The sequence below is a fragment of the Dermochelys coriacea genome, chromosome 8 (assembly GCF_009764565.3).
Source record: "Dermochelys coriacea isolate rDerCor1 chromosome 8, rDerCor1.pri.v4, whole genome shotgun sequence".
Classification (NCBI taxonomy): Eukaryota; Metazoa; Chordata; order Testudines; family Dermochelyidae; genus Dermochelys; species Dermochelys coriacea.
In genome coordinates, this window is record NC_050075.1 from 99,288,405 (window position 1) to 99,305,807 (window position 17,403).

Genomic DNA, 17,403 nt, shown 5'->3' on the forward strand with positions numbered 1-17,403 from the left:
GGATATTGATCTAATTTTGTTGTGCATCTCTACAATTATACTTAACTCTTCAAGCAGAAGGGAAAAAAGAATATGGACCTACTTCTCTTATGCCAGTTTAATTCAGGAGTAACTCCACTGATGTCAGTGGAGCTGCATGAGTATAAAACTATGTGATGCGGAGGAAAATCAGTCCCGTTTATTTTATACATCCTGACGGATGGACTGTAATTCTGTAGGACATCTCAAATCAGGAGTACTATACCGCTTTCACTGTTGCACTGTGAGTAATTTGGCAAGGAGAGAGAGGCTGTCTGCTAAGGATAATTTCTTTCCCCATCTAGACAGAAAATGATATAGCCTCTCTGAGAGAGTCTGATTTTCTGTTCTCTGCTGTTTTCACGCTGTTTAAAGGTTGGAATCACTGGCATGGACTGGTAATCCTATGCAGAGTCCTAGTGGAGTAAATAGGGATCTTGCATGGGCATAAAGGCCTGTGCTAGCAGGTTCCATTACAGGATGAGGGCCTACAACATAATCCAGTCGCAATACAGCCAGTTGCCTGTTTTATGAGGACTGAGCATGTTATGTTATTTGTGGTCACAGCTATCGTAGCATACAGAGCTCTCAACATAAAATATTGTATTTAGCTCTATCAATGGGATAACTTCACGATATAGTGACTTCTGATGTTCAAGAAAACAGGAGTGTGGGTCTGTGTGTGTGAGAATCAAAATTGTTCTCAGTTAATAGGAAAAAAATTATATTGCCACAATCTTTCCTTAGCAAGAATGACATTTTCAATTAAAAGCATTTTTTAAAGTGTTGTAATAACCATATATAGTTAGAGCACTATCAAATTCTCGGTCCATTTGGGTCAATTTCATGGTCATAGGATTTTAAAAATCATAAATTTCATGATTTCAGCTATTTAAATCTGAAATTTCATGGTGTTCTAATTGTAGGGGTCCTGACCCAAAAAGGAGTTGGGGGGGTTCACAAGGTTATTGTAGGTGGGGGTTACGGTACTGCTTCTCTTATTTCTGTGCTGCTGCTGGCGTCAGCGCTGCCTTCAGAGCTGGGCAGCAGGAGAGCAGCAGCTGCTGGTCAGGAGCTCTGCTCTGAAGGCAGAGCCGCTACCACTAGCAGTGCCAGAAGTGAGGGTGACATTATATGGCATTGCCACCCTTACTTCTGCACTGCTGCTGGCAGGGTGCTGCCTTCAGAGCTGGGTGCCCAGCCAACAGCCGCCACTCTCAGCTGCCCAGCTCTGACATCAGCACAGAAGTAAGGGTAGCAATATTGTGACCCCCTCCACTTCCCCTCAAAATAACCTTGTGACCACCCTGCAACTACCTTTTGGGTCAGGACCCCCAATTTGAGAAACGCTGGTCTTCCCTGTGAAATCTGTACAGTATAGGGTAAAAGCACATAGAAGACAAGATTTCACGGTGGGAGACCAGATTTCACAGTCCGTGACATGTTTTTCATAGCCGTGAATTTGGTAGGGTCCTACCTATAGTTATTTTTTTAAATGAACTCTAGTCGGAAGTCATTGTATGGGTGTCTATTCATCATCAGAAAAATGTTTCAGTAATGGTTTAGATTTAAAATATTGTTTAAAAGGTGTCCATTTGGAGCTCTATGAAACAGAAACAGCTTCGAAATGTTGAGATTTTTCACCATTTTCTAACAACATTTTTCAGTCAGTTGTGATATGCTTGGAGCAAAGCTTGCATTGCCATAATCCAACAGTGCTCAACTCCTTGCAGGATTTGACCCTCGTGGCCCCATCAACTCAGCAACCACTGAGGTATGTCAGTGGGAGTTTTGTAAATGACTTCAGCAGAAACAAAAGCAGGAACTGAGTGTGTAAGCCCAAGTGTTTGGTGTTCACTATTGCTCTCAATGACACAAGAAATCATACCAGTTAATTAGCACTATGACTATGAGATGTATTTTTTATATCTAAAAAGTTTTCAAGCTACACCTACATGTGGACTGTTATACTGTCAAATAGGAGGACAGTTCTAGTTAATACAGTAAACTAGATCTTCCATTTTGACTTTCAGGGCTCCTTCTTGTCTCTGATACAAGTTTTACAGGGTAATGAGCAATCACTTTAAGTAAATGCTGCAAATTCTGATTGTTTTTGTTGTTTTATTTGGCTGAGATTAGCTAAAAAGTTTCTTGTAAATGGTAAAAGCATTGGCATAAAAGAGTCAGAATGAAAAGTATAAAATAATTGATGTAATAAAATAGGTAACTTAATTTAGGAGAAAAACCTAGTATTTTTACTTTATTGTACAAGAATCCTCCAGGAAGAGATTTCTTATTCCCTGTATTTTAAAGTTAATTTTTTGGTAACTTTCTTACTTGTGAGTTAGAGTTTAGGTGTCCGCTATTAAGTCATTTTAGTTGATTTTTGGTACTAATGATAGTAACAAACAAACAAATGCTATTTATTTGACATGTCAGTGGGGCAATAATCTTAACCCTAGAATGAAAACATTTTGCTGTTGGTGAATTGACAAATTAAAACAAAAAGGTAGATTGATTGTATATGCTAAGTTATAAATGTAACAGTTCAGTTATCAAAAATACTGTATATGTGCTTTGTGGATCAGTTAATGCTGCTATTATAACATTAGCTTTTCCATTCCCTGAATTCTATGTTTAAATATGCAACTACTCATTAGGATTGGGATCGCTGAGTACAGTTTATGTATGAATGCCAAGAGAGACAACTGAGTCAAAGTGGGTGAGATAATATCTTTTATTGGACCAACTTCTGTTGGTAAAAGAGACAAACTTTTGAGCTACACCGAGCTGAGTTATGACCTGAAGAAGAGCTCAGTGTAGCTTATCTCTTTTACCAACAAGGTTGGTCCAATAGAAGATATTACCTCACTCATTTTGTCTCCCTAATATCCTGGGACCAACATGGCTACAACAACAGAATATACAACTGACCTTAGCAAGATAATACATAAGAGTAATACTAGATCCTGGCTGCAGTTGGGATGAGGTACCTACAGTCATCCTCTGCTATCATTGGCTTCCCTCCCCTTTCAGTATTTACCTATACTATTCAAGGCCAAGCAAGTTCACTTAATCCCATGGGCTAACAAGATGAACCAATCATGTGTCATGCCGTGGAGCAGGTGATCTATAGTCATGTCGCTTGTTTACTGCAGCAAAATCCAGCTACTATCAGAAACTGCTAGGAAGCTCAGACTGAGCCCAGAAGAAAAACTAAAGAAAGACAAAGAGATGTGAAACTATCCTTGCTGTCCTTGGAATTAGATGGCTTAGGGGGGAGGGGCCACCAGGAGGGTGTAATTCAATAGGATGGTCAGAGGCGAGGATGCAGCCTTCCTCGATCATGGCATAGGGCTAAGGAGACTAGATGTCTGTCAATGCACTGTATTCCAGATACAAGTCTGGGCACCCAGCTGCAGTGGAATATATGTCAATTAGAGGAGTAACCTTTATTTGATATTATCTGAACTTGGGCATTTTTCAACCATTCTCAATGTTTTCATTAAAGATGTTTTTTCAAGTGTGTTTTTCATACATTGCTGTATGTGCTCATGCATTATTGCAGAAAGAGCGGTGGTAACCCTTGTATTTAGTTTATTTAATACTCTCCATTATAAAGATCACCTTTTTTTTTTCTTTTCCTTTTTCTTTTGCGAAGCCCTAACACTCCCATTGTTTGCAGGAGGTCTTTGAAATTCAGCAGACACAAAGCCCCAGGGCGAGCGACACGACTTGCACTTGCATTATTAAATTCCATTCAGGTTTGGCTGTTATAAACTGTTAAAAATTACCATTTCCCTTTGTCACTTCTGTTCCTTATGGCAAATCAATAACTGACTATTAATATCCTGAAGAACTGGGACCATGCCACTGCCAAAACGGTAGCAACATGTACTGCACTGGGAACACCTGTCAGAGTAGCTGGGCAGTGATGGCGAGAGAAAGCTCTGACCACACCACAGGGACTCACTGCATGGCCACAGCAGCCCGCCCCCCACTCTGGTGGCACCACATGGAACAGGAACCAAATGGGTGGGGGAAAGAGACAGGCAGGCCAGAGTACTCCCAATGATTCTCCTAGATCCAGCATATGGCATCACCAGACTATACACTGCCCTTCTGGAATAACTGCCTTCTCCATCTGCCAGCTGATATTGTTATTCCTGTAGATAAAATAGTATAAGTCCGTGCTGCAGTACTGAAAGTTTAGGTTCAAACCCTGCTGATGATGATGTGTGATGAGGGAGCTGTTAAAGTTGTACCTAATACATTTTGTTTTAACTTTTTCCTTTAAAAAAAAAACCCTAGGATATTGCATATGAAAATAAAAATCTAAGTTAAAAGGTTTAGGTTGTAAAGTCAGGAAATTAGGAAATGCCAGATATATAGTTGTCTTTGCAATCTTACTTGTTCCCCCATATATGTATTCATTATGATGCTGTCTTTAATTACATGATTACAAAATACTTTATCTATAGGACTTCTGCTGCCTGCATAGACACACAGGGAGACACAGTGAAGGTTGCATGCACAACCGTAAATCTCCCATTTCCCAGCTCTCAGATGCTTGACTTTGCAACCTGAATAACATTGTTTTTATGGTGTGGGTGTGTGTGTGTATAGGGCATGAGTGAACACAATAATGTATATGTAGTTTATGTACACAATACATATGCACATACACACACTATATAAAAAAAACTTCTTTGGGAGAATGTTAAAACTAAACTAAAAATGCCCAAGTTAAGGTAGGGCCAAATAAGAGTTACTCCCACTAGTGTGTGTGTGTGTGTGTGTGTGTGTGTGTATATATAATGCATGAGCAAACACATAAAACAAGCAACTAGAGTGTCTGTTAGCTTCTTAGCTTTTGAACCCGAAGCCCTTGGGTGCAATATTTCAAGACATTGCCAACTTTTCTCAGTTGTTCTGACAGGTGCTTGTTAGTCTTAATGTTCAAATGATAGTTTTTCACTTTGCTGAATCTTAGGAAAGAGTTAATTGACTAAAGCACTTCTCAACAGCAGGTTGTCCTCACCTGCAATTTCCATCATCAAGGATTAGCCATATTCACAGTTGCTGACCCTTAATACTAACCTAATGAATGATGCATGCCTGGATGAAGACCAGTTGACCATAATACTCTAGCTCTCCAGTCCAAATTTGATCCTCCAACACACATACTGCAGGTGTGGGGTCTGAGTGTTCTGGACTCAATCATTGTTAATTTCTGACTGCTTCCCAGGGAGTGAATATAGATTCTGTATAGGTAGCTTGCAAACCAGATAGACTTGTTCTTTGGGCATTAAGACTTTCAGTGCACACTCAAGCTTTTTATACAGTTTTGTCAAACCTATCTATTCTTTTTGCAACATTTTGTTTAATAGCCTTTTAAAGCAATACAGTGCTAGTCACTAGAATCAACCAGGTCAAGAGTCTAATTAATGTTTTAAAAATAAAGGTTCCCAAACACCAGGCGAGTTTGTCATTTTCTCTATGGTTTGTTTTGAGGAGGAGGAGGAAAGAAGGTGAGGAGGGAACCCTCCTGTTCCATGATTAAATCCCACCCGTTCATTTTCTCCTTTTCTACTTTGCTTTTGATTTTAGTGGCGGTCTTAACAGAATGTCAAGATCAATTTGCAGCATGGTTTAACTCAAGGTTTGCATTCTGCCAGCAGCAATTGTCCCTACAAACAATGCTGTGTGTTCTTGTAACTTCAGAAGCTTTTAGAAGGATCATGGCAAGGGCAGCATCTAATGACTTTATTAGTGTAGGGTTTCAAAATGGGCTCAGTAATTGTTCACATCTCTTTGTCATCTAGTCATAATTACTGCATAGCATTGTTCAGGGTTGTGCTTGTGAATAGTTTCCTAATAGCACTGAGACAAGAAAAAAGGAAAAGGATAAAAGGTGATTGTCTCTTTAGATTGCGAACAACCCAGCCTGTATATAGATGATGGTTAAACTGTTTATAATACTTCAGAGACTCATCAGAAAAGGTAAAATATCCCTATTTTAAAATGCGTTTTCTTTGAGATGATTTCAAGTTTCTAGTTTAAAAATATTTGTTAAACAGACTCAGAAGCCTAAAAACCTAAAACTTGCTTTGTTTTAGTCATGATTGTTAGGCTCCACATTATGTTGGGGCACATGAGCGAGGAAAAAAAAAAGTAAATTCTCTTCATTGATCTGATTAATATACATGTTTTTTTCAGTTAGTAAGACTATCCTCTGGGCACATTTCAAAAATTTTAATTTATATAAATTAACATGCAAATCTGACCCATCAAGTATCAACACCTCAAAACCACACCAGTAAAAAATTAAATTCACATCCAGTTGCCTTTCAAACTCTTAAGGCAAAAGCCTCTGTGAATACATAGAACTTGACTGAAGGTAGACTAATTTGGGCTCAGCTGGATCACTGAGGAAAGTGAGATCCAGAGCTGGGAATGCTGTGCTTACAGTCCCAGACATATATAAGAACTATCAGTCACAACTGCCCTTCGCTATTGACCTGGAGCAGGGGAGAGTTGGTCTATTAGTTAAGACAATACAAGATTTAAAACCACATAGGGCTTCATAGCACAAAACCAGCACCTTGAACTGAACCCATAAATGTATTGGAAATGTGTGTAGTAATTGGAACTCAGCTGTAACGTGCTCCATACCAAAAAAATACTCTTACGAAAACAGGTAGCTGCATTTTACACTACAGTAGCTGAAATTGAAAGTGGTCTTCAGGTAGAGCCCCTTGTACTGTAAAATTGTAGTAATCCAGTCTGAAATGACAAAGTCATGTGGTGAAGTCCACGTCTGGAAGGAAAGGTCACAGTACTTTGTTTATGATGTCTAAACTTAGATTGCAAGCTCTTTGCAGTAGGGACTTTGTCCTTTTCTCTTTTCTTGAAGTGCCTACCACTTTTTTAACTAATGTAAAGATAACTTCTTCAGCACACGCAAATGCTATCGTGGCCATATTGTTGCTACCTGAATATCCAAGCAGAACTGAGGATCCAGTCTGACTAACAATTTGAAAATAAATGGTGTTAACAAAAGACAGGCATATTCCTTTAAGTGAGGAAGCACATCTAACCATCTACTGTTATGGTGGTTTCTCGTAGCCAACCAGCCACACATCTATCTTAACACCTTCATGCCTTAGCCAACTATCTCTTGTCCAACCATATCTCAGCCAGATGAGGCCACTCAAATGAAGTGTAATGAAAAGGAGATGTAAAGATGTGGGTCATAAGCCTATCAAGGACATTGCAGCCTATGCACTCTTAGTTCTCATAGCCTCTCACCTTTGTTGAAGAGGGACACTGAAATAACAGAGCTCCATGTTCCCCTGGCAAAAGAGGGGAGGTAGAAGAGCAAGTGCCACGCACCGGCTTCTGGGATCTCTCAGAGAGGAAAAAGGGAAATCAATCAAGCACAACTCCATTTAAACCTACAAAGCTGCCTCAGTAAAACCTTATGGTCAAATGGTATTGAAGCTCTTGAGGATGTTTGACCAGAGTCCCTCACCAGAAGAAGTCAATCAACTAATAAAACCAGAGCAGTTTATATACTATATAGTAAGACCTAAAACCCAACTAGAAGGCATGGACATGGATGGTACTGGGAGATAACGCAGGGGCACATCTGCCTACTCCTACCGCTGCTATTGGTCTTCACAACATCCCTGTTTGAATGGGGGCATTCCCATCTGGAAATGCAGAGTGCATATACCATTCCTCCTGGGTTAGGGCTGATGCTGCTTTGACATCCAAACTGCCCTCCCCTTGTGTTGCTGTTGTTGTTTGTTGTGGTTAGCTGCATTATGATTTTATTGTACTAGGTTTCTGGTGTGCTTTGGGCTTACCCAGCCCCCAGGAAGAAATTTTTCCCACTGCTGACTGTCAAGTGCTCTCCTCTTAGAACCTAGTAGTCCAGACAGGGAGCAGGGTATGTTTTGATTATATTTTTATTAATTATTCTATCAGGTGTCCAGTAGTGGATGGTGGGATTGGTTTAGCAGTGACCAGCTTTGAGTGTTAACCCTGGCATGCAGATAAAGGGTATTGTCTTAACCATGCTGTACCCTGCATAATAAAGGGAGAGCTTCCGTGTCTCATGCAGACTGAGACCTCTCTCTCCTGTATCCTTTAACCTGGCATGAGGGAAGGGTGATTGAGATCTCTGCTTTGGAGCAGAATTCCTTAATGTTTTGCATGTGAAAACTAAGCGTAACCTGCTCTTTTCATGCTTTGGGCTTTCATGGCCATTGCTGCAAATTCCATTGGACTAGTTTCTGCTGGGTAGTTTGGGGACTCCCTTAGTTTGATGTTAGATGCAGCCTTTAGCTTTTTAACAACATGCTTGTGTCTGTTTCTCATTCCTCCCTAAGTCAATAACTACAGCCCTAGAAGGCATGGTACGTAAGTGGTTAAGATGCTAACAGTGTACTATGAAGACCATACATAGCAAGCCTGTTTAATACACTATTGCATAGCCTCAGATTTAACATTTTTTATTTAAATACCTAATACATATGAGATTTATGTTGACTTTGCAGAGTATAAAATTAATATTAAAAATAATTAGGAGTCTTGCATATTTAATATTCACCGTAGTTTTCTTTGTGCTTTAGAAAGAGGCTACAACTGTGATCTTTTCCAACATCACAGATGCTTCTAAAGTTTTACGGTTTCTTTAAGTAAGTTAGACCTGATGAGATATATGAACATATAAACCCTGCTCTTTCAGAACAGCTTTAGTTGAGTTGAGGACTGAAGACCAATGGGACTTCTCCGTTTTCTCCGTTTCAATGTCATTATTTTAAAAAAAAATGAGAGAGATCAATAACGTCACCTTTCAGACATAAGGGATAGGTTAGAAAAATGTACGCAAGAGTACAATAGGGCCTCTGAAAAACACAGATATTAAGTGATGCTGAATAATCCTATAGGTGTTTTGAGCATTGGTACTCAATACCTTATTGGAAACATTTGTGTTCAGAAAATTCTCTCCGTTCTCTTAAAGCTTGGTAACAGTTTTAAATAATTTTGATTGCAAATTCTGGAATTGTATAAAATTTCTTCTTGTAGTGTAAGGCAAGTTTTATGTAATAAAATACTTAGACTTTGAAGGAATAGAAGCATAAATCGGGAGATGTAGCTGGAGAAATTGTTTTTATTAAATATGTACAATAGGCATTATTTACAGAAAGAGAAAGGAAAGAGGAAAACTAAATTTTTCTCTGAACCCATGAAGAATTTGCAAGACAGTGGCACCAGGGTCCATAATAAAAAATCAGGATCCCATTGTGTGCATTCAGAGTATGCTGTTCAATGGTAAAGCACCTCTTACTCTACACTACCTTTAATTGAATGAGTTTATTGATTTAATCTAAAGATAAAACAGAATTAACTATTTGAAATATTTTCACTTAAACCAGGTTATGCACTAATAGCCAGTCATATTTTTTTAAAATCCTAATGTCTTGGAGAACTGGATGAGTCCTGAGATGGGTAATGGGATATATGTGTTGCTGTTCACCTCAATACCATCAGTTTGAAAGTTGTTACCATATAATGGCTATTCTGTTCCCTCTGTGAAATAAATTGGTGGTTTCAATTCAGTTATCAGTCACTCAGGTGGCCACATCTTTTAAAAACAGTGTCACGGTTATCATCTCTCTTGGCAGAATGGGCATGGATGCTCAACTACTCTCTCTCCTAGAAGTGGGTTGACTGGATCAGGACTAACAGAGGTAGGCAGTGCTCTGCCTGTGTTATACCTCTTTGGGCAAAGAGAGAACTCAGTTCTCTAGAACGGTCAATCCTGTGCTAAATTCCTTTACATCTAAAGTTTCAAGCTGTTTTTAAAAGTCTTTAGAGGTACAGAAGACATTAAACTGGGAAACAGGTTAAAAACTTTTATAATTGAATATGTTGGAGTTGATTTTTTTTTTAATGCGGGGCGGGGTTGTTTGCTATGTAACTGTTTATCTTTGTACTGTATATCTATTCTGTAACCAGCCAAATCCTTCACTCAGTACATCCTGCAGTACTTAAAATAATACACTATATTTACTTTGGCTTTTATTAAACTCTTCCTGGCCAGCCTCATTGTCTTATAATTGATACAGAAGTTCCCCCAAGAAGAATCAGAAGAGTTTTAGAGTTCATTTCCCAGGAGCTGTTGCTTTAGATTGGATGCACCATAGCCCATTCAGGGCTTTGAAGATTATGATGAGACCTTGAAATGGTCCTGAAATTGGATTTTACCCAATGCAGAGGACAGGTGTGATGTGTTCACATCAATCAGCTTTGTTTAGAAGGTAGGCTGCCGCCTACTGTATTAGCTGCTGCTCCTTAGTGTCATTCTGAAATGTCCCAAGGAAGACTGAACTGTGAACGATCAATCTGGACATGACAAATGTATGGTTCCCTGATTCTAGGCCCACTGCAGTGACAAATGAGCTTAGTCATTTGGCCAGCCGACAATGACTGTAGGCCTTTCTGGTCATTGGTGCTGCCTGAGCATATAGGAGCAGTGAGGAGTTGAGCAGAACTCTGAGCTGCATATCACTTAATCATCAAGGGAGACATCTTCATTATCACACAGGGTAACCTTTATAGCTAATTCCTAAAAATGCCTCTTTCTTCAAGGCAGCTCCTCTCCATTTTGCATATGGTTGCAATGTCACCATTTCTTGAGGACGTGAGCTGAGTGCATGCTGCATGCTGGTGGGATTGGAATGTCCCACAATTTCCCCTAGTAGTTTCACATAGATGTTGATTAAGAGGGGCAATACAGTCAGTCCCTGTGAGAGGACTCTGCTGATGAGGGCCTGTGGAAAAGTTACCCCTCACTGCTGCTCTTTGAATCACCCCAAAAAGAACAAGAGCCAATTTTAAAGCAATTCCATGTGACTGAGCCAGGTCCCATAAGCAGGTGAATAGTACTTCATGATCCAGTGTTAAAGGCCAAAATGATCCAGCAGAAAGAGAATGGTGGTTGATTGTTGTGACCAGGCCATCCATGGCCATGAATTCTGAAGCCCTTCTCAAGTTATAGAGCAAAAATGGTGGCACAGTTAGGTGTGATTTGCAGTTTGAATCCCTAATCCACAAAACCTCTTTACAAGAAAGAGTCTAGATATCTCTTTGTTATTACCGTGTTGTTTAAATTGAAGTATTATAGGAACACTGTCAAACATTTATAGTATTTGACATTGTGGTTTTCGATTTTACATGCCATTGTTAGTTATTATTTCTATTGTGGTACACCTAGGGGCCCCAGCTGTGGATCAGGGCCCCGTTGTGCTAGGCACTGTACAAACACAGAGAACAAAAAGACACTTCTTGCCCTCAAGTGCTTGCAAGCTAAGTATAAGAGAAAAATGGGTAAATACAGCAACATATGGGGGAGCCTAAGGAAGTAATGAGACAATACTGGTCAGCATGGTAAATGGTGATCACAACATACCAGTTCTTTTTTAGTACAAAAAAGATACATTGTAGTCATTATATTTGGTTGGGGTTTTTTTTCTATTTTTTAAATCCTGCATTTGTCTCCTCTGTGTTTTTGAATGGCATTAAAACTTGGAAATCTGTACTGTTAAACAAAAATATTCATGTCATGCACCACTGATAAGAGTCCAGCTCTGGGACTGGTGGTTGTTTTTAAAGGTGGTCCCAAAATTAGCAGGAAGAACAAAAGAACTTTTCTGAGTGAGTAAAACTAATGATGAGTCTTTATTTTTTCATTTTCCTGGTGATGCTTTCATTTTTGACTTGTTTTATGTAAGGAGCCAGGCCCTACCTCTCACTTACCTTTGTACATACAGTTTGCACAAAGTCTATTCTGACACTGTTTTGCAGATCTCAAGTAAGTGTTCACTCACCACAGGTCCTCTGCTGCTCTGAGGCTTGGGTTGGGAGTCAGATAGTGTGAAATACGTGTTTGTGCGTACACTCATGACCTCGTACGCTGCTTCTTCTCTGGGATTACTCAAGCTCCTTTCATGAGTTTTCCCAGTAATGTTGCTTCTGAAGTATTTTTGTGCCTGTTATGGGGTGGGGTGAGGCAAATATGAAAATGACCTAGATGTTTAGCTTTGGAAACAACTGAATGCATTATCCTAATATTAAGATGTTAGATTTTTTTGGCCCCAAAACTGTGACGTATAGAATCTTTTCAAATATAAAGCATAATAAGGAATTAGAGAAAATTAGGATTATAAAACCAAGCACAGTGTCAAAAAATAGAGTATTGCCATCCCCAAGCAGTCAAAAATCATGCACCGGGGCACCAAAAATCAGAAACTTGGCTTAAAAATCATGAGCTATTAAAAACAATAAACTTTGGATTCTTTTTATTTGCTTCTGAGCCATTACAGTTCATGTTTTCGTGCTTGTCTCAGCAACCACAAGGGCCAGAAAAAAAATTTTAAATGAAAATTGAGATTTTCTCAGTCACAGGATTTAGAAGCTGAAGATTTAAAAGAAAAATCAAATATTGCCTAATTTGTGATAAAATTGCAAGAGTTATTGAAAATTACAGAGTTTTCTGTGGTTTGTCATGTGACATCAGCTGTTCTTGCAGAGCTTTTATTCAAGTAGTCAACCATTTCCTGTGGCGTTTTATCCTCTTGTATGAGGAAATATAATCCTGATTTACTCTGAGACCCATACACGTAGCATATTTACGAGGGAACTGGAACATCTTGTTAGTATTATTTGGAATTGGTGTATATGTGTGTCTTTGTGTGTGTTCTGCACCGTCAGCAGGCCTTCAAACGCTATGCCTTTATTTCACCTAGATAACGATAATTCATTGCTGATTGATTTTAATTGAGGGATATGATATGTCTAATAATACTATTCCCTTTCCAGACAATTTCACATAGAAGAATTGAGATAAGAAATCATCAGAACCTGTTTCAATTTTTGCTTTTGCATTTGTTTTTATGAAACTGTGGTCAGTGCCTATGTGTTTATTTCCAAGCTTTAATAAGTTCTGATTTAGTTACTCAAAGTTCCCAGGAGAAGTGGAGAATGTGCTACTGCTTTAACACTTAATTATTTTTATGCAGTTTATTTTTGTAACTTTCTTGCAGGAGTGTTTTTTTCCTATAGAATTTTCCCCCCAAAGAATCTTGGCCTTTCTCATCCTTCTCCGCCCCACCCTAAATCATCTCCCCCACGTACACACTAAATAAATATTTTTTAATTAAAAAACAAAGGAACTAGTAGGGTGCCATTTACCTTCCTTTTCCACCAGTACTCCTCCATTTCCACTTTTGGTTGGAGATCACAGCAATCCAGCTTGTTGTGGAAAACAAGTCTTCCAGTAGTGACATCTGGTTCTTTGATGAGCTCCACAGGTATTTGTAATGTGAGTTCTTTTGGCAGCTTTGGCGATCCACTGGAAGAACTGGCACACTTTTATCTAGATGAGAATGAGAAAATCCCCTTGTGTGAGAGACAGAGAGAGAGAATAAAACAGTTGTTTTTCTCCATGCCACTATTAATTCTCTCAGAAGTATGAAAGTAGTACTGATAACTGCTTGGTAGCATGCTATGCTTAATGAGTTTGTTGTGTGGTATTTTGGTGAAAGAATACAGCCTGTATACGCACAGTCTACTTTATAATCATTGCATTGCAGAATTGAATGAGAAAATGACCAGAGTTTTATATTTTATGTGTGTTTTGTATGCCTGTTGGTTTAAGAGTGTAAAAGACCTATTAAGTCATGCAGTCTAATTCCCTCCTAGTTTTGTTTATCTTATGTCTTTCTATGGTTTTGTCCAGTAAAATTGTAAGTCCCGTGCAACGAGACTTCTACCACTTCTTGAGAGACTGTTCAACAGTCTTAATACAGATCACTGACTGGGAGTTTTCCTTGCTATACATCCTCAATTTTTCATTTTCTTAGTTTCATTTCATTACTTCTAGCTATACCCTGGGGCTGAAATCCTGGCCTTGCTGAAGTCAGTTTGCCACGGAATATTGCCATTGACTTCAGTGGATCCAGGATTTCATCCCACACTTAAAACTCCTCTCCTTACTTTAAGTGTGTATATGTGTAGGCTGTTACAAGGTCCCCTTTTATTGTAGCTTAGCTAAACGGGGTGTCTTTAGCTTGTTAGTTATTTCTAATAAATTAGTCACTTGATCATTTGTAAAAAGAAAAGGAGTACTTGTGGCACCTTAGAGACTAACAAATTTATTAGAGCATAAGCTTTCGTGAGCTACAGCTCACTTCTGAGCTGTAGCTCACGAAAGCTTATGCTCTAATAAATTTGTTAGTCTCTAAGGTGCCACAAGTACTCCTTTTCTTTTTGCGAATACAGACTAACATGACTGCTACTCTGAAACCTGATCATTTGTATTGCTCTTAGCCAAGCTTCTTTCAGTTAGTGAATATCATTTTGGTAACATGGTACTCAGAATTCAATGCAATATTGCAGATTTCCAGAGTATGTCAGCATTCTGAAATGGTACTGTTCAGGGGACTTCACTTGGCTCATAATGTAAAGGGCAGCTACTTTGTGACACCTATGCAGTCTAGTAGCATGAAAAGAATAAGAGCACTTCTCATGTCTGGGCGTATGCTTGTCATGGTATATTCTCATAACTTTAACAGGTTTTTAAATGAGCAGGTTTTCTATCACCTATAATGGTTCTGGACTGCAAAAGTCTAGTAAACCTGGATAACAAAGGAGGCAATTGAAAAATTCCAAAAATGCATTTTATGGCTTTGAAATGTTTTTAATAGCCACACCCTGCTTTATTGTAGCCAAACTAAAGGATGTCCTTTCTCCATGTTAAGATTCTGTTATAGGAGAAGTTGGCTCAATTTTTTTCCCCCCACACTTCGGGCACTTTCAACTCCAAATCCACTTTTGCAATAATGGACTTTTTCAATTTTCAGCCCAGTTTCTGAGCCATTTTATTAGCCAGAAGTATACTGATTTAAAACTTGTGTTTTGATTCTGTTTTGGATTTTGATATCAAATGATTCTGAGCACATGACATTTTAATGCAGTTTGTCTTTTCAAATAGATTTGCCTTCTAATGCATGTGACAACAGGACTTTGCTCATCAGTTAGAGCACACATTTCAGAGCAGTTGTTACCTAAAATATTATCATAAGGCATAAGAAAACACATGATTTAAGTTGCCTTTCATGAACATAATTAAGAATTAATAAGCCTGTACCAGTGGCTAGTCCTCAGATTTTCCACTGTTTTGCCTTTTGTGACCTGTGTTATTAAAAGTCCATTATTTTTACAGACTTTATTAAATTGGATCTTATTAAAGCATTCTGTATTTGCATTTGGTCTTTCATAATTCATTATTATTATGACATTTACTTTTTACCATCAGATCTGAAAACATATCATAAGCTACCCTTTTCTCTTGAAAGAAATGCTAATTTCAAACAGTCCTCTAATGGAAGAGAAAAGCTTTATCAGTTTTTTCATTTATTCAAGATCGTGTTAAGAATACTAATGCTAGACTTCTGTATGCTAATATCTGAGCACTTTTTTGGGTCAAAAGCATAGAAGTATTGTTTTTAGACCACACTAAGTATGAAACTGAAGGGGCTACTACTCTGAAAGAAAATACAGTTCTAAAGTACAGGTTTTTAGTTTTATAACCTATTAAAACATTTTAATGTTTTTATTGTTAAATTATTATTCTGATATGAATAAAAAAGTATAAAATTACTATTATAGTTTAAGTAATGTCCTTTATTCACTTATTTAAAAAAAATCTGTCGTCTTTGAAAATTGGTTTATTGTTTATTTTTTCTAGTTTTGTATTGTTCAGAGCACAGTTTGCTAGATACTGAACAGAAAAATGGAATTCTCCATCAAATAAGTCACTGTCACTGCCAGTTAAAGTTTATTATTATGCCTCCAATCTGGAGTCTATCATCTTTGAAAATGGGCTTTTTGTGATAAATTTTGAGGGATAAGGAACTTCACAACTGAACACAGCAGTCCAGGTTTTAAGCTGTATATAGCTCTGAAGTAAACTGTCAAATTTTAATATTTCTTTAAGGAAGAGATTTGTATTAGCTGAATTCTTTTCTAAAAAACCCACTGTAACTTAAAGAAACTCTACAATGTAAACTTATATTGTTTTTCTATACTTTTTAGGTTTCTGACAATGTGCACTAGACACTTTGGGAGTGTTGTAGCCCAAACAATTCGAACTCAGAAGACGGATCAGTTTCCACTTTTCCTTATTATTATGGGAAAACGATCATCTAATGAGGTGTTGAATGTAATACAAGGTATAATTGTTCCTTTACAGTGGGGACCTATTTCTTATATGGGGATTGAAACAGTCAGAATACCTCTTTGTTATTAATTCTTAGTCTTCGTCATGAGATTTTTAAGATGTTTATTATTAACCTGTTCCAGAACAAAATCTGCATTACAGAAAGATAAATAGCCATTGTACATAAATATGCTATGTTACGTAACACTAAAGGATTTAATTGTCATAATTGTAATAAAATCATGGTTTAATATTTTTTCAGATAGAGAACTGCATTAATATTAAACTGTCTGGGCCAACATTTCTAAAATAGGAGCTAAATATAGGCTTCTAAATCCATATGTAGGAAGCTGCATTGTTTTTTGTAAATGCTGAGCACCAAGCTGTGATTAACCCCATTATTTAGTGTGAGCTAGTTTTGGCCCCGATCCTGCAATCAGATCTGTGTGAGTGGTATCTTGCGATCACGTGGATCCCTGTTGTCTTTAGTGTATTCCATTTGGGCATGAGCCCGCCTGTGTAAATCTGACTGTAGAATGGGGGGCCTCAACTGACTCAAAGTTGCTAATATAAAGTCCAAATAATGAGTGATTCTGCTGCTTACCTGAGTAGTTCATTCTTACTTAAGTAGTCCCAGTGACTTCATTGAGACTGTTCAGGTGAGAAAGGGTTGTTTGGATGGTGCCCTTAGATTGCAATTCTTCAATAACTCTGCAAATTAAAATGCATCAAAGAGGCAGAATTCCTTCCATCCCGTTGTTTTGCTTTACTCTTAAGTTTGCCTTTATGAAGTTCTGTCTCATTTGCTTTGTTTCTTATACCTAGCTCATTCATTCTAGTCCCCTTGCATTTTCTTGGGAGAGTCTCAGCCTCAGGTCCCCTCCTGAGAGAAGGAAAAGCTGTTTGCTGTTGCAATCATTGGCTTCTCTCATTGCCAACGATTCCTTCTGTAGAGTGGACAAATGGATAATTCCTCTGGAGGAATCACCAGTGCTCCTTCCATCAGTTGGCCAGAAGAGTTACTTTTTATTTATGCATGTACTTTCCCTTTTAATAAATCTAAACAGGATACTTCCAAATCTACGTTTTCCACC

The 17,403-nt window shown here is 38.2% G+C and overlaps 1 protein-coding gene across 3 annotated transcripts in view; it reads left to right on the plus strand.

Annotated features, from left to right (window-relative positions):
• The window catches only part of FAF1 (Fas associated factor 1), a 299,927-nt gene that overhangs the window by 228,588 nt on the left and 53,936 nt on the right, over positions 1–17,403 (plus strand). For all 3 annotated transcript variants that reach the window (XM_038412503.1, XM_043520083.1, XM_043520084.1), the window contains one exon: positions 16,186–16,322. In XM_038412503.1, coding sequence (XP_038268431.1) covers positions 16,186–16,322 — 137 coding nt within the window. The remainder of the gene's footprint in view (positions 1–16,185; positions 16,323–17,403) is intronic.